Source organism: Salminus brasiliensis, chromosome 2 (assembly GCF_030463535.1).
Source record: "Salminus brasiliensis chromosome 2, fSalBra1.hap2, whole genome shotgun sequence".
NCBI lineage: Eukaryota > Metazoa > Chordata > Actinopteri > Characiformes > Bryconidae > Salminus > Salminus brasiliensis.
The window spans coordinates 8,416,145-8,442,815 of NC_132879.1; the positions used below are offsets into that span (position 1 = coordinate 8,416,145).

General features: G+C 38.6%; 1 protein-coding gene across 1 annotated transcript in view; it reads left to right on the top strand.

The window, feature by feature from the left end:
* col22a1 (collagen, type XXII, alpha 1) overlaps nt 1-26,671 on the top strand; it is an 84,178-nt gene that overhangs the window by 51,953 nt on the left and 5,554 nt on the right. Inside the window, exons 28-56 of the mRNA XM_072673535.1 lie at nt 239-283; nt 485-547; nt 1,596-1,649; nt 1,908-1,949; nt 2,840-2,872; nt 2,970-3,023; nt 4,978-5,031; nt 7,018-7,071; nt 7,170-7,223; nt 7,746-7,799; nt 9,288-9,392; nt 12,274-12,318; nt 12,989-13,066; nt 13,753-13,788; nt 13,876-13,929; nt 14,469-14,513; nt 14,689-14,724; nt 15,945-16,058; nt 17,322-17,375; nt 18,560-18,613; nt 18,770-18,823; nt 19,577-19,630; nt 19,788-19,841; nt 22,309-22,362; nt 23,205-23,258; nt 23,347-23,391; nt 24,379-24,432; nt 26,214-26,267; nt 26,374-26,427. Coding sequence (XP_072529636.1) covers nt 239-283; nt 485-547; nt 1,596-1,649; nt 1,908-1,949; nt 2,840-2,872; nt 2,970-3,023; nt 4,978-5,031; nt 7,018-7,071; nt 7,170-7,223; nt 7,746-7,799; nt 9,288-9,392; nt 12,274-12,318; nt 12,989-13,066; nt 13,753-13,788; nt 13,876-13,929; nt 14,469-14,513; nt 14,689-14,724; nt 15,945-16,058; nt 17,322-17,375; nt 18,560-18,613; nt 18,770-18,823; nt 19,577-19,630; nt 19,788-19,841; nt 22,309-22,362; nt 23,205-23,258; nt 23,347-23,391; nt 24,379-24,432; nt 26,214-26,267; nt 26,374-26,427 — 1,605 coding nt within the window. The remainder of the gene's footprint in view (nt 1-238; nt 284-484; nt 548-1,595; nt 1,650-1,907; nt 1,950-2,839; nt 2,873-2,969; nt 3,024-4,977; nt 5,032-7,017; nt 7,072-7,169; nt 7,224-7,745; nt 7,800-9,287; nt 9,393-12,273; nt 12,319-12,988; nt 13,067-13,752; nt 13,789-13,875; nt 13,930-14,468; nt 14,514-14,688; nt 14,725-15,944; nt 16,059-17,321; nt 17,376-18,559; nt 18,614-18,769; nt 18,824-19,576; nt 19,631-19,787; nt 19,842-22,308; nt 22,363-23,204; nt 23,259-23,346; nt 23,392-24,378; nt 24,433-26,213; nt 26,268-26,373; nt 26,428-26,671) is intronic.

Below are 26,671 nucleotides of genomic sequence, written 5' to 3' on the forward strand. Positions count from 1 at the left end.
GGAAATCTGATGTAAACAATTCCTCCCTCAGCCAAGACATGAGGTTTTATGATATGAAGGCAACATCACAAAGAAGTAGCTAACATGTTGCTAAAGAACCTAAACATGACTACATTTTGGGGTAAACGTTTCCCTTAACAGATCTCTGATGAAACTGTGTGAGTATACAATGTATGTATAAGATCTATGTGAGTGTTACTGATAAGACTATTTAATCATGATTTAATTTGGTACCAAGGGTGATGAGGGGCCTCCAGGACCCAGAGGACCACCCGGAGAAAGAGTGAGTACTGTAATAACGGTTACAGTGAAATAATCACCATTAAATAAATGAACGTCTAATAATAACCCTAATAACTGACTGCTGAATGCCACAGTGATAAAATCTCTCTCAGTCTTTGTATGTTTCTCTCTCTCCTCTCTCTCCTCCTTCTCTCCTCCCTGTGTCTCTTTCTCCTTGATCCTCCACGCCCTCGTCTCTCAGGGTGAAGCTGGTCTTCTTGGTCAGCCAGGTGAAATGGGACTAAGGGGAGAAAGGGGAATGCCGGTAGGTTCCTGTTCAGTAAACATCCTAACTCCTCTCAGAACATGATATCCTGGCATGTGAAAAAGTCCTAAATAAGAGTATTTGGGGACTTATCCTGTTTCAAAATGCAAAGCATAGATTTTGGCAAGTACAAGTTTCTAATAAAGTGGCCAGTAAATATAAGTACTATGTAGGGGGTTCTAATATAGTGGCCATTAAAAGGAAGTACTTCTCATAAAGTGTTTCTAATAAAGTGGCCAATAAGTGGAAGTACAAGGTAGGTGTTTCTAATGAAGTGGCCAGTAAATAGAAGTACAAGGTTGAAGGTATATGTTTCTGATAAAGTGGCCAGTGAATGGACATACAAGATAGGTATTTCTAATAAAGTGGCCTGAAAATGGACGTACAAGGTAGGGGTTTCTAATAAAGTGGCCAGTGAGTGGAAGTACAAGGTAGGGGTTTCTAATAAAGTGGCCAGAAAATGGACGTACAAGGTAGGGGTTTCTAATAAAGTGGCCAGTGAGTGGAAGAACAAGGTAGGGGTTTCTAATAAAGTGGCCAGTGAGTGGAAGTACAAGGTATGGGTTTCTAATAAAGTGGCCAGTGAGTGGAAGAACAAGGTAGGTGTTTCTAATAAAGTGGCCAGTGAGTGGAAGTACAATGTAGGAGTTTCTTGTAAAGTGGCCAGTGAGTGGAAGAACAAGGTAGGGGTTTCTAATAAAGTGGCCAGTGAGTGGAAGTAGAAGGTAGGGGTTTCTAATAAAGTGGCCAGTGAGTGGAAGAACAAGGTAGGTGTTTCTAATAAAGTGGCCAGTGAGTGGAAGTACAAGGTATGGGTTTCTAATAAAGTGGCCAGTGAGTGGAAGAACAAGGTAGGTGTTTCTAATAAAGTGGCCAGTGAGTGGAAGAACAAGGTAGGGGTTTCTAATAAAGTGGCCAGTGAGTGGAAGAACAAGGTAGGTGTTTCTAATAAAGTGGCCAGTGAGTGGAAGTACAAGGTAGGGGTTCATTTCTTGATGAGTAAAGAGAGCATACTTCTCTACATTCTTTCTCTTGTTGTTTATTACAGGGTGAAAGAGGGAAGGATGGTGACATCGGCCCGAAAGGAGAGAAGGGAGACAAGGTGAGAGAGTATTTTACTTTTCGAAGTCTGGTGATAAGATACCCAGTATAGTGTGTACTTAGCCCATCATTCCCTACCTTAAACATAAATGCACTGTCAAAATCTCAACACTGAAAAGCTTCTAGAGCTCATCAGGATTGTTTACATTACTAAAAGCCTCATTCATGCAATAATTGCATCTGCCATAGATATATGTTATTCATCCCTCTGAGCATTTTGATTTGATCTATTATTCCATTCATTCTCTCTCTCTCTTAGGGTGAAGTGGGACCCAGAGGATTGCCAGGAGCTCCAGGAAATGCAAGTGCTATTAAATAAAGAAAGATCAATGAATTCAAATAGTCAGTCAGTTTTCAGTCTGTAAAGCCAGGGCTCTGCTGTCAGAAAGGCTGGTAGATTTTGATACTCAACTTTAACAGAAGTGCTTACTTTAACAGGAAAGGGCCATCGGACTGACATGCCTGACATTACCCTCAGACTAATGTTTTATTTTCTATCAAAAACAGTGGATCCCTTTTAGTGCTAAGTACAACTAAGTACAAGTTTTTAAATAGGCTTAAAGAACCATATACATTTTATATAAATAACAATTGAACCATTTAAACATACATGTATAGAAACATAAATGTGTTTTTTTTAATATATTTATTTATATATTTTATACATTTTTTATTTTCTAGAGATTAGTGTGACAGGCTACAACATAAAAAGACCCACATTAAAGTGATGTACTTGTCTGCAAACTTGCACTGGTATCTCATTTACTTGCTGTTACTGTTCCTAAGAAAACTCTTGAGAAAATCCTGACCTCCTAGTCCTGACCTTCTGAAGTCCTGACCGTTTCTAGACAGTAGCTGTACTAAGAATGCATTTTTGAAAACATTACTGGTCAATTGATCTTCATATACAGGAAAATCTTTTTTTTGAAGATCCATTCAGAAATGGTTTGATGTAGCACCAAAATCTGCTCCACTACTGTCAGTCAAAGAAGCCTTTTTTCAGTACTACACTCTTTGAGTGATGCTATAGAGGAGCCACTTTTGGACCATGTTTGTAATAGATTTGTGTGAGGAAAAAAGGTTTAAAGTGTATATAAATGTATTTGTGTGCAGATTAATCCTGTAATTGTGATCCACTGTTTAGCTGAAAGTGATTTATTGTATTTTATCATTTGTTTGAATTTCTTCCAGGTGGCAAATGTGATTCCTGAGCCTGGAGAACCAGTATGTAATCTGATCTTCCACTCTTTTCATTTCTTTTAGCTTTTCAGCAGAGTACTATAAGCGATGTTATTGTGCTTTTTTAAAATCTCATTTTTAGGGCAAGCCTGGAGAGAAAGGAGAAAAGGGAGACCAGGGGAAGCCAGGAGAGATAGTAAGTGTTCAAAACCCAAAACAATAAATTAAAATAAATACATCTGCTTTATCCCGGCACAACACAAGGTGGCAGCAGAGCAGTGTTTTTTTGTTTTTCTGTGACCAGAGATGGCGAGTACTTTTTATACTGCAATATTACATCATACAAAATATAACATAAGTATAACATTCTTCTTCCTCTTCTTCTTCTTATAATTATTAATATATAATATTTTTTAACACAGCATCTTTCATTATGAGTCCATAATATTAAAAGCACACCCCTTCTAATGAACACATTCAGCTACTTTAAGTTGCACCCATTGCTGACATAGATGTGCAAATGCACACACACAGACACAGCATGTCTAGTCCCTGTAGAGAAGTGCTGCCAATAGCATTGGAATCTCTGAAGCACATAGGCATGAGAAAAACATGTATCTCCATTTTTGTCCATTTTTAGTTTTCTCCATGCCTTGAACCCTGTAGCTGTTCTGCACACTGTGTAAATAATTCTGGAGGAACGGACCAATAGAAATGCTCTAAATTACTTGGAATAAATGCAAAGTTAAGAACAGTTTCACCTTCTCCTGTAAAGTCACCATTATGGAGATACTTGCTTTTTATTGGACAGCGACAATACACAACACTGTGCAGGTGAACATCAATACAGTAAAAATGAACAGGAATTTCTCATTCTGAAGAAAGTAGTTGAGATCCTCTGAGCTAGTCTGAGGAATAAAGCTTGGGTCCAGGTTTCTCCGGGATGCCCCCCAGTCCAGCCAGCACAGTATGGATGTGCTCAATTCCATCACCAGCTCACCTGATGTACCATCATTAAGCACTGATTTACCAAACCAGGTGTTGGGGAATAACTTTAAATAATGCTAGACTCCCATGACGAGATGTTTTAATGAACACAGTGATGAAAAACCACCATGACTTTCTGTAGGAATGTTATTAGTGTTTATTTTAATATCAGTGTTTTACTGAGGAAATAAAACTTACTTCCCAGATAATAATTTTTTTTTATTTCATTTTCACAGGAAACTTATTTATGCACTGGAAACTTTCACTGAAACTTATACACATTACTGTAAATAATAACCAAAAATATTAAAATATGAACCCAACTCTATACCTCAGGCACACACAGGCTTTTTTTTTACAGTGATGAGCAGTTTTTCAGTGATCAGCTCTCATCCAATAAATCCAGATTTATCTGTGTGAAATGAAATGCCTGTGTTGAGTTACGTCTCAGTAATGCAGCCAACAGCCATCATTTCTATCTGCCTAAACTCACTGCACTTCTTGGGGGGGGAAAGGAGCTGCATGCAGTAACACTGTTATACTACAAAGCAATGCAATGCAGGTAGTCGGCGGAGGTGGACAGATGTGTCCAGGGGCATCACTCTGGAAGTGATGATTCAAGTGCAGCACTATTGGAATGTTAGTTGATCAAAAATGATTACAGTACTAAATAAAAATAAATATATACTATATACCCAAATGTTTGCGAATCATCCAACATCCTGACCCTTACTATTGCTATTGTTGTTGAATGCAATCAAGTCCTCACACCAATGCTCCAGTATCTAGTAGAAATCCTTCCCTGGACAGTAGGGACAGTAACTCCAACAAAAGCAGGCTAAACTCTTTTTTAAGATCCTTTTAGAGAAAACATGAATTGAGCATGTGTCCCAATACTTGTGTCCATCTATACTTTTGGTTATACCCTAAGAACAGTGTAGTTCTAGGGGGTCGCTCCCCTCTTTCTATAATAGACTTATCACTAGATGCTTGGTAGATACTTTCAGTTTCAGTAAGATTGACTATTTGTGAGGTCAGAGAATTACAACCCTGTTATCCTCATTTCCGAAAATTGGATTATCTGTTATGAAAGCTTGAATTGTTTTTTTCATGATGTCTTGATTTGCTCACATACCAATTTGACTGACCACTCATCTTTTCAGGGTCAAAGGGGACTTCCTGGAGAACAAGGCTTCAGAGGACTACCTGGACCTCCGGTAATGACCACTATGCTTTCATCTCCAGACTGTTCCATCAGCAGCAGTGTTTCAGATTATCTTCTAATGTTCCACAGGATGCAAATTAAACAGGGAATCTGATTTACATCTCTTTATGCTGCTGGTGTGGGCAAAGTGCTGGCGTTAGGGACCAATTTTTTTTAGCCAGGTCTTAACAAATGAGTCGATGTTGAAGCAAAGGTTTGCCTTCAAGCTGTTTCATAACAAACCAGAAATGCTGGAAAAATGTGGAAGTGGGTCAACAATTAATGGGTTGATCAGATCGGACCACTCAAAGCACTTTCAGAGGTGGTCAAAGATGGATCTCAACCATATTCAACAAGTGTGAATAGAAAATGTGAATGTACGAGAGTTACTGTCACTAAAGAGCACTATATTCATAATGTAGAAGTACACTGGTAGTAATGGGTATGAAATTATGGCTGTGACCATAAAGGATCCCTGCTCCCTATATAGGGAGGGGCTATTTAGTTTATTGTCACATGCAGAGACACAGGAGTGTCTGAGTCTTGTTGTTTGACTGTTATGTTGCTGAGCAGCCTTAGCCTACTGTTATTGAACTACATGGGAAAATATGTGAACAGCGTTCAGTGGTTCATATAAGCCACCTATCACTGGCATATATGAGCACACATCGTAGGCTCCATTTTCTTACACTGTCTGTTGCTTAGGAACAAAGAGACATGCAATGCATTCTGGTCAACATTCAGCTCATGTAGTGAGGTACGGTGTTACTAGAATTACCAGTGCATTGTGGGAGATTGCAGTGCCCTCAAAATCACCAATTTTACTGTACAAATTGGAAACTCTGAGAAAAGTGAGACATAAATAGGGATCCATTTTGTTAACGGTAGGTTATTTAGAGGCTGCTGGTGTGTTTCAATGTGAGAAAGTAAACATCCAATCTTTTTGGATCACTTATTTTAGTGAATAGTGTAAATGGAATCTGGCCAAAATATCTAATTTCCATGTTACAGAACAGTTTTCAGCCAACTAAATGAGAGAAGTGACAGGTGGATAATTACAGGTAGTAATAAAGATTTGCTCTGATCTTTCTTTATATAAAGCTGTTTATAAACAAACCAAAAACACTAGAAGAGACTGAGTGCCTACAAATAGTGGTGAATCACATTAGACCACTGAAATCAGTTTAGAAGGTGGTCAGAGATGGATCTTAGCCACATTCAACAAGTGTAAACAGAAAATGTGAAGGTGAGAAAGTTATTTGACGATCCATTGCCTGTTTTGAGTTCCAGCTGCTTTGACATTTGGTATTAGTAATATATTGAACCCTTATCAAGCAATCAGCCATAACATTAATACTAATTAACACTAATGTTGAGAATGTACCCCTTGTACTGCTACAACAGATCTGACTATTTGAAGGTGTCCTGTGGTATCTTGCACTAATTCTAAGTTGTGAGCACTTAGATCCATTTTTGGTAGGTACTGACCACTGAAATCCTGGAAATAAATAAAAACTACAAGCCCTGTCTGGTATTTTGCAGATGCTCTGACCCAGTCCTCTAGCCATCACAATTTAGCCCTGATCAAAAGTGGCTTAGATCCTTATGCTTGACAGTTTTTCCTGTTTCCAACACATTGACTTCAAGAACTGACTGTTCACTTGCTGCCTAATATACTGTATCTACCCCTTGACTAGAGCCACTGTAGATAAAGATAATCAATGATTGTACTTCACCTGTGATTATGTTTTGGCTGATTGCTCTATATATTGAACCTTATCCAAGCATGGCCATTGCTTGACTCCATATTTACTTTATAACTATTTGGGAGTAGACTATAGTTGAATGCCTTGTATAGTGCACTATATAGGGGGTAGGGAGGTATCCAGACTTAAACCTCAAACAATTCATGGGAAGGGTATGTTTGTGATTCTGCCTGTTTACTGGGTGTAGAAACAGATAGAAGCACAGTCTCACTCTATGCTGCTGTTTTGAACAGGGAGTGAAAGGAGACACTGGAGATAAAGGAGACGCTGGCAGGAACGGAGACCCTGTGAGTTTCACTGCTGCGTTTCTTCTGTCTGATATCACCACAGGTGACATTTTCAGCACGATGCCACTTTGATGTTTTGCTCTCGTTTTGTTCCTCAGGGTCCTCCAGGGCTGACCGGCCCCCAGGGGTCTAGAGGGTTACCAGGCAATGTGGTGCGTTTGTATTTTTATGAATAATCTACAATACTCTGAACTGACTCAGGCTGCTAAAAGATGAATCTGCTTGAGTTCTAATAGTGCTAATAATGGACAGATTTATGTAAATAAGATTATTATTACTCATTTTGATTCGTTGTTGACCGTTTTTTCTAGGATTTATTCTACAGCTACTTTATTTACATCATTATGTATTTGTTGTAAAATTGCTGTCCATTGATAGACTAATATGCAAATGATAGTACATAGAATTATTATGCAAGTACTGCAGTGTTTAATGCCGTATAATAAATAAATAAATAAATAAATATATATCATATATAGCATATATCAATAAATATATAATAAAAATAATATAATACTATATAATGTATAATATAATTTATATAAGTGTTTATATTATTATATCTGTAAATGGTCTGGGACACCTTAAAGTCTCCTGTTCGTAAATATATGTACATATATATTGTATAACTGATTGGACGTCAATAAATAACTACTTGTGCTTTTGCTTCTCAGGGAATCCCAGGCAGCATTGGTCCACCTGGCATAGCAGGACAGAGAGGAGAAAAGGTCTGACTATTTCATTCTTTTACTCTTTCAGCATTTTTATTTCAAATGGCTCTATGGTGCTGCTCTGACTGGTATTTTGCAGACTAAACAAGCATCCAGTTGCTTGTACTTGAGCTCTTTAAAGCTCAGCAGAAAGATGGTAGCAATACAAATTAGTAATAGAGCACAGGATGTCCTTTGGCATGGTAACACAAAGGTCTTCATTACTGTTGTTGCTAGAGTAACTGGACTAGGCTGGACTGATTTTCTTGAATTTATAACATTTCAGCTGAACGTCCTCACTGGAGAAGTTAGAACTACTGAACTGCTCCTAAATATAACCAGTCATAAGTTTACTAACATGTTTGCTTTGTTTGTTAATGAGAATATTATCTAACAAGTGCCTCTGGTCTAGTCTAAACCAGGGTTTTGCAGAGTCTGTCTATAGACTTTTCTTTCAGTATGTTTGAAAGATTTGTGAATCGTTGGCTGAATGACTCATTATTGACTGAATGATTCAGCAGGAGTGGAACAATTGCTGCAATTGCTGCTTCAGTTAAAACTGTCAAATTTTGGCAGCTGGACAATTAATTGAGGGGAGATTTAAATTCACTGAAGTTCAAGTTCAAGTTCCCAGACAAAATATGCTATTGACAGTGGAATAATTAGGAATAGTAGCACAGTAGACATCAGTAGTGTTTTTTTCAGTCAGTTTTTAAAATTACATATAAACTCTTCCCAGGGGTTACATACTCCGATCGGCCATAGCAATAATGCCACATAATATTGTGTAATATTGAGTAGGTTTCCACCACAATAGATCTGACCATTCGAAGCATGGGCTCCTCAAGACCTCTGAATGTATTCTGTGGTATCTGGCACCACAATGTAATCAGCAGATCCTTTGTGAGGTGAGGTGGGACCTCCATGGAGCACATTCATGAGTCTTAGGTACCCAGGACCCTGTCGTCAGTTCACTGGTTGTCCTTTCTTGGACCACCTTTGGCAGTTACTGATCACTGCATCACTAGCCACCACAGTTTGGTCCTTGTCAAAGTGTCTCAGATCCTTATTCTTGCCCATTACCTTCAAGAACTGACTTTTCACTTGCTGCCAAATATATCCCACTCTAGACAGATGAAGCCACAGCAGATGAAGATAATCAATGTTTTACATTTCACCAAGGTCTTCTCTGGGGTTAATTTAACCTGACCAACCCAAAGCTGAGCCAGTAGCCCCCCCCCCAGATTCAGGTGTCCTGAGCCACATTCACATCAGTGCTGATAAGAATTCTCACACTGCTATCGGCATTGATTTAATAGAGAAATAACTACAACTTCTACAATATTGGATCAACATTAGAAAGCAGCATGAGTATGTCTCATAACACAAGCAGCTCCAGATAAGAAAGCTTGAATAACAAAGGTAATAGAGAAATGAGGGTAAAGCTAAGGGTAAACCAAATTAAAATGACCAAAAAAGCCATTAATATCTCACTTTGCTCTGCAGGGGGATGCAGGAAAAGATGGTCCTCCAGGTCCCCCAGGTCCAGTTGGACAGCCTGGTCTAAGAGGTGAAGTGGGTTTACCTGGGAAGGGCAAGGATGGAGTAAAGGTATGGAATCCGAGCTAACCTGCAGCAGTAAAGCTTTAGTTTAATCACGACGAAGCCTTTAATTATGCTCAGAAATGACTCTATTGTTTGATCATTCAGCTAACATAACTAATTTGTCTTCTTTGCTTGCTTTTCTTTTACCAACTATTCACCACCACATCACTCCCTACACTACCTCTAGAGTACCACAAGCTGTCAGAATGCATCCATTTAAATAGCATTACAGAAAGCTTTTGTTTTTTAGTAAACAGCGTGTCCATAAACTGACTTTCATGACTTCACTGACACCTTCTTTGACAGAATTACCACCCCAGCATTTCTGGCCTGTTGGCAAAAAGATTTATTATCTGCTCAGATTCAGCCAAGTGCTTTAGAACACATTGGACATTGATTTACAGCCCCTACAACAAGAAAGTCTATTCATAAATAATAGTTAAATAATAGTTACAAAGTTTGCACTTTGGGTTCATATATACACTCTATTGCCAAAAGTATTCGCTCGCCTGCTCTCACACGCATATGAACTTGAGTGACATCCCATTCTTAGTCCATAGGGTTTAATTTGTTGTCAGGCCACCTTTTGAAACTATAACAGCTTCAACTCCTCTGGGAAGGCTTTGGGTTTATACACCTGTGGAATTAATTGGAACACCTGAATTCAATGTTTTTTATGGGCGAGTGAATACTTTTGTGTAAATAGTGTATATTAACATATAAAAAGTATTGAAGCATCATGATATGTTTTGCAGGACTGATTCTCAGAAACATAGTAACACTTTTTAATGAATAGTTCACATGTAAAAATTAGTGGCAGACAGTGGTTCATTTTGTGTTGCGATCACTAGATTGCAGGGTTGTACTCTGCAATCAGATTCCACTGTTCTGATTGCATGCAAGGTCCTCTTTTCTTTTGCTCAGCTTTTATATATATATGATGTTGGTGTTTTTTTACTATGACATTTTTCCTAAAATTTCATCACAATATATTGTCTTGTCTTCTCATATAATTCATAATACATTATGAATACTGAGTATATATCAAGTGATTTCTACATAAGTAAAATATTTGGGAAAAGTGTCAATTTTCAGCTGATGAAATAGCTACATTTTACATGTTAAAAGTGTTTGATATTTTACTATTTCTTTTTTAATTTCACTCCGAACTTCTTGCTTCTTTGGAAACTGTATAATTTTGAAGTCGTAGTGAGTGGAGCTCCTGGCTGCATGCAGCACATCAAATAATGCCTGTGACATTTCTGCAATTGCAGCCAAAAGCCTCAGTATGTGCTGTTAGCAGTGGTTTGCAAAACAAAATAAATGCATTAATGCATTATTTAGGCAAAAGCCTGTCCTTAAGTAACTTTGATGAGTGTTATAAAAGATACACAAAGTACAGAGAGTACCGAGCTTGAACAACAGCAAGTCATGTCTGAGCAAATCTAGTAGGAGCTTCATTAATACAATCTCCTGCTGGTACCTGCTGGTAAATGGAGACACCTTTTAGCTTTACAATAAGGTTCTGTAATGGTGTAGAACATCTAATAAATCTGGCCCAAGAAGTTTGTCTTGTTTATGATCAGTGTTTATGGTTTCTTCTTCAATTTCCTCACTTCGTTTTGTTGTTATTGTCAGCTGGAAAGTCCTCATAGCTCATCGTAACACACTGCTTAGATGGACTAAAGTAATTACTGGACAAATTAATCTCAGCTGGAGTAATGCCAGACTGTGTTTGTGGGGCACCCCTGCTTTTGGCACCTTGGTCAGATTTAATGTCCTGTTGGTTGAGAATGAATCTCAAGTACTCTTCTACTACTCTGAAGTACTCTTCTGCACATTGTAAATAGACAGCTACTGTTCATTTGCCTTTTTAACATGTTGTTAAAGTTAAACCTCATTCATGACATATTGCATACACTGATCAGCCATAACATTAGTACCACCGCCTGATATTGAGTAGATGCCCCTTGTGCCAACAAAACTAATCTGAGCATTCGAGGCTTGGACTCCACATGACCTTAGCAGCAAGTCCTGTAAGTTGTGAGGTTGGGCGTCCATGGATCGCATCAATGAGCCTTAGGTGCCCATAACCCTGTCACCAGTTTACCAGTTGCTCTTTCTCAGACCCAGAAAGAGTGGCTGAGATTCTTATGCTTGGCCATTGTTCCTGCTTTTAACACCTTCATCACCTTCAAGATCGGACTGTTCACTTGCTTCCTTATATATCCATCCCTTGACAGATGTTATAGATAAAGATCAATGTTTTTCACTCCACCTGTCTTGTTATGGCTGATCTGTGTATTTTTGCCTCATGCATTTCTATTGGTTCATTCATCATAAACATTAGACACAATGAAACACAGGGACAATCACAAGGACAATCAGACAATCAGAGTGTGGGCCTTTTCGGTTGGGCTGTAGTTAAAGGCCAGGAGAGTAAGGGCAGAGTGAATGGGCTGCTTATTTCACGCAGAATAACAGTGCAGTTCATTTTAGTCCTTAATCTGTTTTAGTGTGTATTCATCTTTCCTGGTAATGCCACTGCATTCCAGTTCCAGGCTTGTGTGGGATTCTTCTCCACTCTAATGTGCTGACGGTGCTGAAAAGCCCAGCGGCACGCCAAACACTCTTTAATCACTCCCCATTTAACTAATGAGGAAGTGGGTTTGGGCTGCAGGTGTTGGGGGCTGTTTCATGGCATTGGCATTTTGTGAAGATATTGTATGCATACAGTATACAGTGTGCATGTGTGTGTATTTATGTGTGTGTGTGTTTGACAGAGAGTGAGATAGATAGTGAGGGAGTGAGAAAAACATAGAGAGAGAATGTTTTTGTGTGTGTGTGTGTGTCAGCCTATGTTGTAATGTATTTTCTCTAATTACAGGGGGATACTGGACCACCAGGAATGCCTGGACCTCAAGGTTTGAAGGTAACATCCCTTTAAAAGCTCATTTTCGCTACATTCTAATACCCAGAGGAGAACTGACAGCGGTGTATTCCCTCAGAACAAGCCTTGATATTACTGTGCACACAGTAAGACACATGAGACACTCCTCGTTATGCTGTGTATCTTTAATTTCTTCTTGCTGTTTGTGATTAGAAGCACCTGCTAACTAAGCTGAGTGTGATTGTTTTCTTACTTTGTTTTAAAATTGCTTGAATATATAAAGCAAGTACCTGTCACAGGTATGCACACATGCAGACCTGTCACCTTTATAGAGTTTAAGAGTTTGAACCATTCTCAAATTAAAGTGCAAGTGGCAATCAATGGGGTCCAAGGGGTCCATTCATAGTGCCAGTAGAGCACAACCGATGGGCAGACTGGCCTTATTTATAATAGATGTAATGCTTGAATATTTATTGGGCATGACTTGAATTTGTGTAGTTATTGTGTAGAAGCATGTAGGCTAGGTCATTTTACAGGATTTTACACTAATATGACTAATATGGGTTATGTTGCGCTATGTGCTAACACGATTCTGAAGCTGCTGTTTTAGGAGACAATTATTACATGATGCTCCTTCAATTTCATCTGATCTTAGAAGTACATAAAATACTCAAACTTGACAGTGTCATATTTCTGTGTCTGTGTGCTTCAGGGCCCACCAGGTAATCCAGGAATGCAGGGGATGCCAGGAGCCAGAGGTCCTCCAGGAGAAGGAACCACTGGACCATCTGTACGTAGACACAGCATTCATACATACATACGTACTGTATATATTGTCACCCAGAAACCCAGAATTTCCAAAATGCCAACTTGACAGGAGAATGAAAAAGCCCTCTTACCTTTCAGTGGAAATCAATGAAAGGGGACAGTATTCCAAATCATTCTAGAGCATTTCTGTTGGTCCATTCATTCATTTAATTTTTGGTGCAATGTAAAAAACTATCAGAGAAATGTAAAAATGTGTACATTTTAATTTTGCTTTCCACCTTAAACGATGCAGAAGCTACATTCTGCCGCTAGTACATGTCTGATATTGCGACTATTTGAGGTGGAATGGAGATTCGAATAAAAAGCCAACAACTGCCTCGTATGTAGGGTAGCCTCCAATATGTGCTGTGCTGCCTACCTCCAACTCCCTCTGCATTCTGGACAGACCTTACTCAGTCCCCCCACCCATGACCTCACTCTAAGGTGTTTTCAGAAAATTTCCTTTGTCAGCGCAAATTGTGGCAGTCATGTAGTGGATGATCCCTAGTCGTTTTGTGAGTCATGGCCATTTAGATGGGTGGTAAAAGAAGCTTTTGGACTAATTATGTGAACATCCGATACATCCTTGTTGAATCCTTGTTAAATCCAGGTAGTTCCAGGGAGGGGGAAAGGTCTTTGAATCTGATTAGTATTCTACATATTTTACAGGGACCCCAAGGCCCACCAGGCCCATTAGGAGCTGTGGTGAGTAACGTGTTACCTTTCTATCACGTTCTGAACTTGGTCTGCCAATGTTTTCTCCTCTAACCCCTTCTGCTTTTCCTGCTGCAGGGGCCGAGAGGAGCTCCAGGAGTGGCAGGCCCTCAGGGACCCGCCGGACACAATGTAAGCACCAAACACAAACAGCACTAATGCAGGCCATTAGGACACATAATAGCTAGCTGACTATAGTGGGTCAGAAATACTGTGAATGAGTAGGGTCTGCAGAAACCCTTTGGATGGTGAGGTTAGTGGCTCAGTGGTGGCTCAGTGGTTAAAGCACCAGGCTATAAGTGTCAGGGTTGTGGGTTTGATACCTGGACTCAGCAAACTACCACTGTTTACCACCGCACTAGTATATATGTGTGTGTTCATTGTATGGGTGGCTTAAAGGCAGAGGCCAAGAGAAATATGGAATTGGGTCAGGCTTAAAATAGCCAATACTTAATCCATCTAAATAGGTCTGTATGGACCCCATTCCCAACCTACTGGAGCCGATCAGCAGCATTAAGAGAAGTCTGAAAAGACCAGACAGTCAGAATCTCACCATATGAAGGGTTTCTGAATGCCGTCACTCCGAAATGTCACTTAGAGACCAAGGCTAAACCTGTCCACTGTGATTTCTTAGCTTAAACATGTTCTTCACTGTTTGTGTGTGTGTTCAGGGTTTGCCTGGAAGGCCTGGAGAGAAAGGTTCCCCAGGAGAGCCGGTGAGTGATGCTCTGTCAGCCTAAGCGTCACTATCAGCACCACTGACAGGTTTTATTGCTGAGTGCTGGTGCTGCTGTCAGTGATTGTAATGGGTTGGTATGGACGTGTTTGTGGGCAGAGGGATCTGACCCGCAGCTGAGACTGACTTCTGATCTCACTCATATTGTCTTTCAGGGTAAAGCTGCAGATGTGTCTCAAATTGACCTGAAGGTAAACATGCACTCGTTCCTCTATACAAACACTCAGCCATCAGTGTTTATTCAGAACCAACACATATAGAGGAAGACAGTATTTTACTCCTACAGCCATACCTACATTCATCCATCCATCCATGCTTACCTTTCATTCTTTCATTAGTTATTTCACCCGTTTCACCTGTCACCCGTCCATTAAAAGCACACACATACCTGTACACATATTCATTTATACAATCTAATCAGCAGTGCAGTGCAGATAGCAGCCAGCATCTTCAGGTAATGTTCACAGCCGCTCATCAGAATGGAGAAAATGTGATCGCAGTGATTTTGGTGTCAGAAGGGCTGGTCTGAGTATTTCTAGAATTGCTGATCTCCAGGATCCACAGCCTCTAGAGTTACTCAGTGTAAGAAAGAAAACGCATCCAGTGAACAACAGTTCTGCAGACAGTAACACCTCTTTGTAAAGGTGAACTGCGAATGACCAGACTGGTTGGAGCTGACAGAAAGGCCACAGTAACTCCAATAACCACTCTGTACAAATGTGGTGAGCAGAAAAGCATCTCAGAGTGCACAACACATCTAGTGTTGAGGTAAACAGGCTTCAACAGCAAAAGACCAAGTTCCACTTCCATCAGCTGAGAACAGAAAACTGAGGCCGCAGTGGGCCCAGACTCACCAGCACTGTACAGTTGAAGCATAGCCTGGTTTGGAAAAACATAGCCTGATCTGATGAATCTTGATTTTTGCTGAGGTTCAGAGATGGTCAAAGTCAGAATTTGGCACCAACAGCTCTAATTAATAGACTTAACCTATCTCTTCAGTGGTGTTTTCAGTTATCGGATCAGGGTTGCACCATGAAAGCTCTCCTGGAAAATCTACAGGAACTGTGTAGTGCACTCATGCCAACAATGGATAAGAATCTCCATCTCAAAGCTTCCAGCATGTTGTGGAATCGAAGCCATGAAGAATTGAGGCTGAATTAAGGCTCTACCCAATATATGTCTATCCAATAATCGGTCCATCCATACAGCAATCCATTTAATACTCATCCATGCATCCATACATCTTTTTAATCAGCCACTGATTTAGCCATTACAGTTCATATCCATCCGTCCATCCATCCAGCCATCTATCCATCCATTTCCTTCATTTATATCAACTTTTTAGTAGACGTTTTAATGTATACACAATCTCAAATACATCATTAAACTAACTTGTTTTTTATGATCTTAGGGCATATGCTCAGATTGTCCTCCCGGACCCATTGGACCACCAGGAATACCTGGACCTTCAGGAGACAAAGGCCCTGCTGGACCTCCAGGAAAGAATGGACAGGATGGATATCAGGTAATGCTGCCGAGCAATCCTGCTGTCAAAATAGCCACTAGTAGCATGAGATCAAGCTCAAAAAATGTCTTTTGATTCATTGGTGTGTTTAGTTTAGGGCTCCAGTTCAGTTTACGCTTACTGCTTTAACACAGCAGTAAGTGAGAAATTATATTTCTTGCTCCTGGGCTCCCCCTACAGTCGGTAAGTGTAATTTGTGCTTAAGAAAAAAGAGACTAAAAGACACATTCTGTGAATGCATGCATTTCTGGACAAGCTGAGAGATACAGAAAAATCACTGAAAGTAAAGGAAGAAAGTGAGCTAAGACAGTAGAGTAAAATTATACACCAACATGACCAGGATAAGCTGCGTTGCACAGTCCTACCCTGCGCTGTCCTCCCTGCTTCACCAAAGCTAGACAAGACAACTATATACACTATTTTTGACATTTTTGTGACACAGATGGAATTTGACTTCCACCATTAAACCCATCTGTGCAGCGAACACACACATACACACCAGTGAAACACTCACAGTGGACAGTGAGCACACATGCCCGGAGCGGTGGGGGAGCAGAGAGGGTGAAGGGCCTTGCTCAAGGGCCCAACAGTGGCAGCTTGCCAAGCCCGGGTATCAAACCCAACCTGGGTATCGAACCCAATGTAGTAAGCATTGTGATGAGTCTATCTGTCATCTCTTTGATAGAGACACTATTCTCCCCATTACAAGTCAGTGGAGCTGATTTTGATGCTGTTTAAAGTAAAACTTCTGCATTACAATGTTGTAAATGGTCTAAATCGAGTGAAGCTGAATACTTATTACTCTGTCATGATAATACCAAAGCCTTATTTTATTTATGCAGTACTTTTTTTATTTAATACTGTTATTATTATCTGTAATAAATCTGAATAGCATCTTTACATCCACAACAGAAGCTGTCTAGTCAGTGTTGTCTGTGATGAAGAGTAACAGTAACAGAGTTAGGATAGAAAGGGTCAAGCAGGCTGTTTTGGACAGCAAACAGCTGCAGAAAGAGGTGTGGAGAGCCTGGTGCTGTGTGTCACTCGGGATGTCAGGATGGATTACACAGGTCAGAGCTCATGCTGTCAAGGGAGACCAAGTGTGGCAGAGATGGAAGGCCTGACTTCAATGATTTAGTGTATGTGTGTGTTTGTGTGTTTGTGTGTGTGTGTGAGTGAGTGTGTGTGTGTGTGTGTGTGAGTGAGTGAGAGAGCGAAGATCCTTTTTGCAGAATTGTAACTGAAGCTGTTTGTTATTTGCAGGGTTTACCTGGGCCAACTGGGCCTCCGGGACCACCTGGAGCTGATGGAACCAAGGTGAGGACCAGAAACTAGCACACATTCACACATCAGTACAATCTGCTATCCTCTAAACCAATGCTCCACATTATATTAATGTGCTGGGATCAGTCAGATAAGTTAGTGGGCATAGTAAAGTTTATAGACTACTTTATTGCTCTACATAAAAGGAGACTTTCAAGGCATTTGAACCCACACTACTAAAAGTTTAAGATCCTTGAGGAACTTTTGGAGGTCCTTCAGTTTAAAACTGCAGAGGAACCTCAAATTGAAGAATTACCAACAGTTCCTCAAGGATCTTGCACAAGCCTCTGGTTGCTGGATGACCTCTCTTATCACTAGAGTAAAGATCACCACTGAGCTTTATTTAATTAAAGAATATTTCCCTTAATCTATTATTTGATTTAACATGAACGTGTGACTGTTTATAGTGGTCTGTCACATGTGTCTGCCAGGTTCTTTCAGATGTAGTTGTAGAAAATAGCATTTCTGATCCTACATTTCTTAATTTAAATCAAGTCAAAGTTTTTTGTCACATACAGAGTCGTGCATGATACAACTAGCAGTTTTAATGACTGTCTAGTAACAATAAGACAATACGAATAGAATATATAAAATATGTGTATTTTTAAAATATATTTATATATATATATATATATATATATTAAAATTATTATATTATAAAAGTAAAACCAATAAAAATAAATCAAAATGAAATAAATACATAGATACTAAGGCACAGTGAAAATACATATTATACAACTACCAAGTGCTTCTATCTGACATGTGGAATGGATAGTGAGTGTAGGAACAAGGAGGTGGTGTTAATGTTAATCATGTCTGGTCAGTGTGAATATACATAATATCAAAAATATAAATCTGGGAAAAGTAATAGGTTAAAGTTTTTACACCTATTTGTCTTTATCTGATAATGATATATATATATGTGTGTGTACCATATAAAATGTCTCCACTTTGACTGAACTAATGGCATGTTTCTTATACTCAACACTATGAACCTACTAGTGCAGTTGGGGCTTTTATTTTTAAATATTACCTTGAAATGTGTTCATTTTCATAGTTGAAGGATTATTAATAATTAATCAATAATTTCTAGAAAATTATGGCCAGATTTAGCAGCCGTGATAAATCTTTTACCTTTACTGCTACTGTAATCTGTGATTAACCTGTTTTAAACACAGGGTGTGAAGGGTGACAGAGGTCCAGCAGGAACACCTGGAGATAAAGGTGAAAAGGTACAGAAACCATTATTCATTTACTTTAGTTCCTGCAGCTGTTTATCTGGAATATAGCAGTAGTGATACTGTCTGTCTGTCTGTCAGTTCTGGACATGTCCTGTTTCTTATTGTATCATTTCATGCTCCCATTTTGTTTGTGTGTTTGTTTATTAGGGACCCCCTGGACCTCCTGGCTATCCAGGGGCAGCTGGATCAATGGGTCAACCTGTAAGTTCCCCTAGAAAGATTAGATTCTCTGTGGTTAAACAAATATATTGTCCATCACACAAAAACCTGGTACAGTGAAATGAAAAGCATTTGCCCCTTCTCGAGTTCTTCTGTTTTTGCAGATTTGTAAAAATTTTGGATCATCCAACTAATTTAAATGAAACATAAAGACAGGTTATGCTGAAGACAAGCAGCACCAGACCATCACACTACCACCACCATGTTTGACTGTTTTTATGATGTTCCTATGGAAGTTCCCAGATATAATTGGACACATATTTTCCAGATAGTTCCACGTTTGACTCATCATGTTTTTTAGCAAACGTGAGACGAGCCTTTGTTATTTTTTTCAGCACTGGTTTGAGCCTTGCAACTGTCCCATGGATGCCATTTTTTTGCCTAGTGTCTTTCTTCTTGTAGAATCATGTACACTGGTCTTAACTGAAGCAAGTGACGCCTGCAGTTCTTCAGATGTTTGTCTGGGTACTTTTGTGACCTCCGGGATATGTTGTTGATGCACTCGTGGTGAAATTTTGGAAGGCCGGCCACTCCTGGGAAGTTTTCCCCATTTGTGGATAAAGGCTTTCACTGTGCTTCACTGGAGTCTCAAAGCCTTAATGGCTTTGTAACCCTTTCCAGGTTGTCTGGAATATTTTGGATGATCTGATACAAATATCATGCAAATATTCATATATCCCCAGCTCTGACTGACCTCTATAGATTCTTATCTCATGTTCTGTCGTGTGCTTACAGGGTAATGATGGCAACCCTGGTCCTATAGGTCCTCCTGGACCACCAGGTGAAAAGGTAAATACAAGCTCAGCTATAAGCCTTCACTTACATCAACAACTACAATAAGAACAGAACCTGGCATTTGGTTTTCCTGTATTTTTCCTGAAAATGTTGTCTTGTGTAGTATGGATAATTTCTAAGTATTTCAACATCTGTATGTGTGTATTTTTAGGGTAAAGAAGGACTGGCAGGCATCCAGGGCCCTCCAGGTCTGCCTGGCTTAATGGTGAGGAATAAGCTGTTAATAAAATTGATTACTACATTACAGAGGACAGCCTGGCTCTCATGTTTTGTGGGGGACTACACTGTCCTAATGATTTATTGCCCCATGTTAAAACTATTGGGTAATTTACTGAAACACTACTTGGAGAAAAATGTAAAAGTTTATGAAAAGCAGTAATTCATAATGTCTGCGAAGTGAATATGTCCCATCAGATAATAACATGATTTAACATGAGTTAAATAGAAAGACAGTAAAATATAATAGAACAAGAACTTTTCAGAATGACAGGAACCTGGAAACTTGGAAAAGTATGAGAATAAGTCAATTTAACAGGTCAGCAAATTTGCACAAACACACAACCATTAACCTCACACCAAAACGTTTAACAGAAAGACCAAAAAGAAAAAGAAATGAGCAGGCTGAAACACAGTGGCTACGTTTACACAGCAGGTAAAAGAGGCCCAGATCTGATTTACTTTTGTTGGTTTTCTTCATATGTGACACCTGGAATGTGATTTGGTATTTGCATAGCAAAGGACAGTAGAAGAACACACTGAATGTGACATTTTAACTGCACCTTTTAACTGCACCTTACACTCACTGTACTGCTGCAGTCAGAACACTGTTTACATTGCTACTTGCACACTATTGTTTACATCTCTTACTTGCAACCTGCACTTTATAGCTGCTGCTCTTCAAGCACATGTAACTTTATTAGCACATGTAACTTTTATTTTCATTTTTTTTAATTGTAAAAAGGAAAGTTTACTTTAATTTTTTTACTTCAACTTATATTATTATACTTTATTTACTTTGTATATACATATTTTTTATTATTATTTGTTAATTTCTTTTTTGTTATCTTTATCTATTGGTGAATGGAGGGACAGCAAAGTAAGAATTTCATTGTACAGCGTAACTGTCTGTTTCTGCTGTGCATATGACAATAAAACTCTTGAACTTCTTGAACTTGAATTGTCAGTTCAGATTTGGACCACATTGATATGTGATACTGAAATCAGAGACATACCCGATACGGGTCAGTGTGATCTCAGTGTGAGCAGCCAGTTCAAATTCCTTCTATTCATTTTATATCTAGCCAATTCAGTCAACATCATGACTTGTCACGACCCCTTGCGGCAATGTCATCAAAATGTCTGTTACTGTGAGACATTCTGCATGTGATACATTTCACTTTGCGACAGAGCAGTTTCACCTTTATGTAAATTAGCCACTAGAATATGCAGTTACAGATTTATTGTTCAATGTTGCTTATTATGTAAAAAAAAAGTTAAAGTAAAGTTTAAAAAAGTAAATAAATCATACTTAGCAATGTATATAATGTTCCCCACTATATATATATATATATATATATATATATATATATATATATATATATATATATATATATATATGTGTGTGTGTGTGTGTGTGTGTGTGTGTGTGTGTGTGTGTGTGTGTGTCTCATTCAACTTGTTTTGGCCCGCTATTGAATCCGAGTCTCTTGATACTGAGTATAAGTTGATACCCATTCAGTCTAATCTCTGTGTTAATATCAATAATGAGGCCCCACAGATCAGATGAGCTGCTGATTAATACATTCAGTAAAATCCCTTTATTTTTAGTATCAGTGTCTATAATCAGACATTCTGCACTGATTGATTTAGTTTAGTCAGTGGTACACACGCTGTACTGATATCTGTTGTTGTTGGTCTAATGAAATGACTGGTTTATAGTGGGTGAATGTGCTGTGATTTGGGTTTCTATAGCATGTGTGTATTAACATTAGTGTTAGCCTCCACTCGGCTCTGAATAGGCTCTTCAGTTTGATAAAGGTTCAGATATCATGGTATGTTTTCATGTTACACTGTAAAATAGCTCCACACTGTAGACTCTCAACTCCTTTATTTAACATCTGAGAACGTCCACACTGCTGCCGACCGGGCTGCTATAATGTCCAGTAATGGGGTCTTGAGGACACCAGCTGGTGCTCTCAACACCATGGTTAAAACATGGAATTGGATCTGGATTGGGATTAAAATAGCTGATACCTGATCCATTAAAACCTAGGGCCAGGATCAGACCTATTTCTACATACTGTATATATTAATAGTAGACAAGTAAAATAATATAAATTCATTAAATTACCTCAAATAAACTATATAGTCTAGAAATTAGTTCAACAATATAATATAATAATAAACATTAGGGTAACATTGAACACCTGTAATAGGCTACATGACACCAAGGCTACATTAGCCTTTCATGACACTGACATAAACCTACACAAACATTTATAAAGGCTTAACAAACAGAGTCAGTTGTCACATGTTCAGTGATCTCCAAGCACATTCACACAGTGCTCAGAATCATCTGCTGTGATGGAATAACTATAATAATACTTCATATTTTGCTCCACTCACATTAAGTATTAGTTTCATGCCTGATTGTTTTTTTTCCTTTTACATAGGGAATGATGGGTAAGTCTGGGAAAGATGGACGACCAGGAGAATCAGGAGAGCCAGTAAGAGCCTTTTATTCTACACTCCAGACTGTATATAGGCAGTGTATTTTTAAAGGTGGATACAGTACAGTTCAGGCTCAGAAAGTAAAAAACTCCCCCAGGATTTAGCTGGATTTGAACTGCCTGACATGTCTAACAAGCTCAAACCAGCAGCAGAGGTCTCCAGACAGCTAGAACAAAATCCTGGGGTTTATTAGACCGGTGCTAATAGAGGGAGTGGATGATGAATTTCACAAGCATCATGCAGTTGTTGTGTTGAGACAGTGTTGCTGTTCATAATCATGCAAAACAGGACATGGATAGAGTGTTGAGTCATAGCCTTTTTAAAATATTAGCAGAATTGTGAATGAACTTAATGATTAAATAATAATCTTGGTCAAGCTGGTCAAACTGGTTACAGGTTGACCGTATTAGAGCTCTTTTTTTGTTTGAGTTTGATGGTTGGTCAACAAACATGGCCAACCTGACTAAGCTAGACAGCCAATATGACCAAGCTTGTCAACCAGCATGACCAAGCTGGTTGACCAGCATGACTCATCACTGGTCATCCAGCTTGGTCTGGTAGGTCACGATTGACCAGCTAGTGCATCAAACTCAAAGGAAAGCATAAGCTATGCTGGTCATACATTTAAGTTAACGAGCCTGGCTACTAGCCTGTTGTTTTTTTTTTTTATTTTACCTGAATGATCAGCTTTTCAACCACCATGACCATCAAGGACCAGCTTAGACTGAATCCAGTTACCAGCTAAAAGCTGATCTCAAGCTGGATATTTCAGCAGGGGATTATCTGTAATTATTATTTCAGAAACTGAATGATGGTGATACATTTTCCACTTTTTCAGGGTAAACAGGGAGAACCTGGACCACCGGGACGAGATGGGCTGAGAGGACTTCCGGTAAATGAGAGTGTGATTTATAATGGCTCTAGCAGTCTACGTTCTGTGCATTAGAACCTAAACAGATTCATTCTGTTCTTTCATCCAGGGCTTTAAAGGCCACAGAGGAGAGCCTGGACCACCGGGATCAAAGGTTAGTGTCTACGTTCAGCACTCTGACAGTATTTATTGATTTATTGATTTATTCAAATAATCAAATGAATATTTTGAGGGACACAAATCAGGGGCTTATAAACATCTTGTTTTTTCAGTGAAGCCTGAAATATATATATATATATATATATATATATATATATATATATATATATATATATATATGAATATATGAATATATATATACTGAAGTGCCATGAATAAAGACAGACTCTGTGATGCAGATTGACTCATTAAACACTTGTTGTTTACTTTTTGGTCTTATTAGTGATGAGTAAAACCTCACTTCTTTATGTATTAGTGATTATTAAACTCACTAATAAACTCAATTCACTCTTATTTACTCATAAAACTCACATTAAGCAACAAACATGGCTCTGTCTATAACCCTTACAATTCAAAGTGCTGCCAATTACACACTAATAAAATATACATTTAGGTACATAAGTCAATTCATTCAATAATCTGTCATTACAGGGTGGTAACAAAGGGTTTATTATTATTATTGCTAATAAAATGAATTATTACATAACACTTGAAAAGTACAAATCTATTAAAGGTATACTTGTTTGCATACCAGTTACCATTCATCATTGTTGATTAGTCAACAAAGATGTCAGAGCAGGCTGACCAGGATGGAGGCTCCTCATCCTTGGTCTAGTCTCAGTGGCACTGAAGTGTAAGCTAAGTGTTGAGCCAAAAGCCACAGAGTACCAAGAATGTCAACACGCAATTTGTCCATGACAGCACATACTGCACAAAACCTGTGTCACTGTCAATGTAAATGCCATCTGGAGGGGAGAGCTGAGAGGTTGTCGCAGGCCAGATTTGGCCCGCATCCACAGTTTGAGCAGCCATGAAAATGGAGTATTTAAATGTTCACTGATTCTTCTTCAAAATTACTTCACTGCAGGAGATTTCCTCTGCCCACCCAGACATGTATTCTAATTACATTTCTTTCTTTCAGGGTGAGGAGGGAAAACAGGGAGCCCCTGGGCGAGAGGGTCCACCTGGGAAAGATGTGAGTAAATATACAGCATGGAATGCACAATGTCAGCGAAATAGCACAGTATTAATTGTGTATTGTCACTGTCAGTAAAAAATCTCATAACAATTTATATTGGTAACACTTAATAATATGGGTCCTTAATTCTTCCTTTAGTGCTTCTTGACCAAGCACTATGCAATGAAGTGTTGCCATCAACATTCTTCATGAATTACTCCTCTATATAATAACTGTCTATGTTGATTCAAGGGTTTTACATTAGTAACCAGCTAATAAGCTAATAGTTAAGTGCTTACAAACTTACTGATATGTAATCCAGCTTTATTGTGTCAGTTATCCAGTAATTACTCCTCTATATAATGGACTGCAATCTTAACATAAGCATAATAAGTAAGTAATCAGTTGAGGACCATTGTACCAACCTCAAGTTTCCTTCAGTAATTATTAACTGCACAGGGATATCATTTAAGAATTCCCATGTTAAAATGTAAGAATATTTTACAATGTTTACAGTGCCCTTCATATTGTTTGGGACAACATAGCAATGATAGATACATTAAAGCAGTCAAGATTTGAAAAGAGTGATTAGTACAATGGTCCCCACTCACTATATTCATGTTAGGATTGCAGTTCATTATATGGAGGAGTAATTAGTGGATAACTGACATGTTAATGCTTGATTACATACTAGAAAGTTAGTAAGCACTTAAATAGTAGTTAAAGATGTGTAGTTACTTCAACAACTGAATACTGGTTGCTGATTAATTACCCACAAATCAACATAGAAGGTTATTATAGTGAGGATAAATAATAAAGAACTATGATGGTAATACTTCATTACTTAGTGCTTAGTTAAGAAACACTTAAGCATGAATTAAGAAACCGTATTATGTGTTACCGATTTATTATTTGTTTACACAATTTGAAAATGTTTTTTTTTATATTGTATGACTATTTTAGCATTAATAAACCGGTAGAAATATAAAATAAATGACATTGTTTGCTTGATTGGATCAACAGTAGTAGCGGAAATATCAGCAGTGATTCTTCCGTGGGCCTCTTATTAAAAGCAATGATTTATATAGAACCATGTCAAATCCAAGAATCAGGAAGCTTTTGTTTCATGGTTAAAGGGTTATTTACATTGGTGGAAAACCTTGGGTATATTTGGTATATTTGACATAGTGCCAAAAAGGTGTTCACTACTCTTTTTCAAGTTCAAGTTCAGAGTTTTATTTGTCACATACATAGTTATACATTTACTAAGCAGCAGTGCAATGCTTTGATATCTGTCTGCCCACATGAAACTACAGGATAGAATATAATGTGGAAATAGAAAATTAGAGTTTAATTAAAGAATTAAAGTAGAATTGTCAAATTAAATAATGTAAAATAAGTATAAAAACTATACAGTTTCTCCTACCAATAAAAACAGAGCATTTCAGTGACACATTTATTTAGTTTCAGATATTATGATCTGTTTTCATGTTCCACTGTAATATAGCTCTATACTGCAGAAAAAGCTCTGATCAACACAATTAAAACAAAGACTCAAATCCAGTTTGGAGTTGAAATAGCCAATGCCTAAACCATTAAAATATGTCTGGATCAGCCACTCCTGTTCCACTGGATTAGATTGGGGCATCCCTAAATAAAACATCTGAGACTCAGAACTGGATTGGGATTGAAATAGTCGATATCCGATCCATTAAAATATGTCTGAACTTGCCTTGATCCCAATTCACAAGATCAGATCTGCCATATATCCTTATTTTGAAGGTTTCTGTATCTTTCAGGGAAACGTTGGACCTCCTGGGCTTGAAGGCATGAGAGGACCAAGAGGAGAATCGGTGAGAAAACTCTTTTCACTTGGCAGCAGTGAAAGTGAGCTGGAAACTGGAGGATAAAAAACACAAGGAATTAAGAGTTGACTTGACTTTTGCATTGTCTTTGAAGGGTAAACCTGGCGAGCCTGGACCATCCGGAAAGCCAGGACCAGCAGGGAATCCAGTGAGTTTACTGACCACATCTTCCCATAGACGCTCCACTTGATCCACAGCCAAATGCACCCAGTTTAATTTAAAGTTGTACTGCCCTTGCATGCTGTTTTTCTTCTGACCCACAAAACTTTTGTATGTATGAATCGCATCTTCTTCTGGCATTTTCCCTCTGAAAGATTTGTATGAGATTTTGTCCAGCTCAGGATTAATCTCCCTGAATCCTTCTTAATGAGAGGCGCAGTGTGGACAGGCCT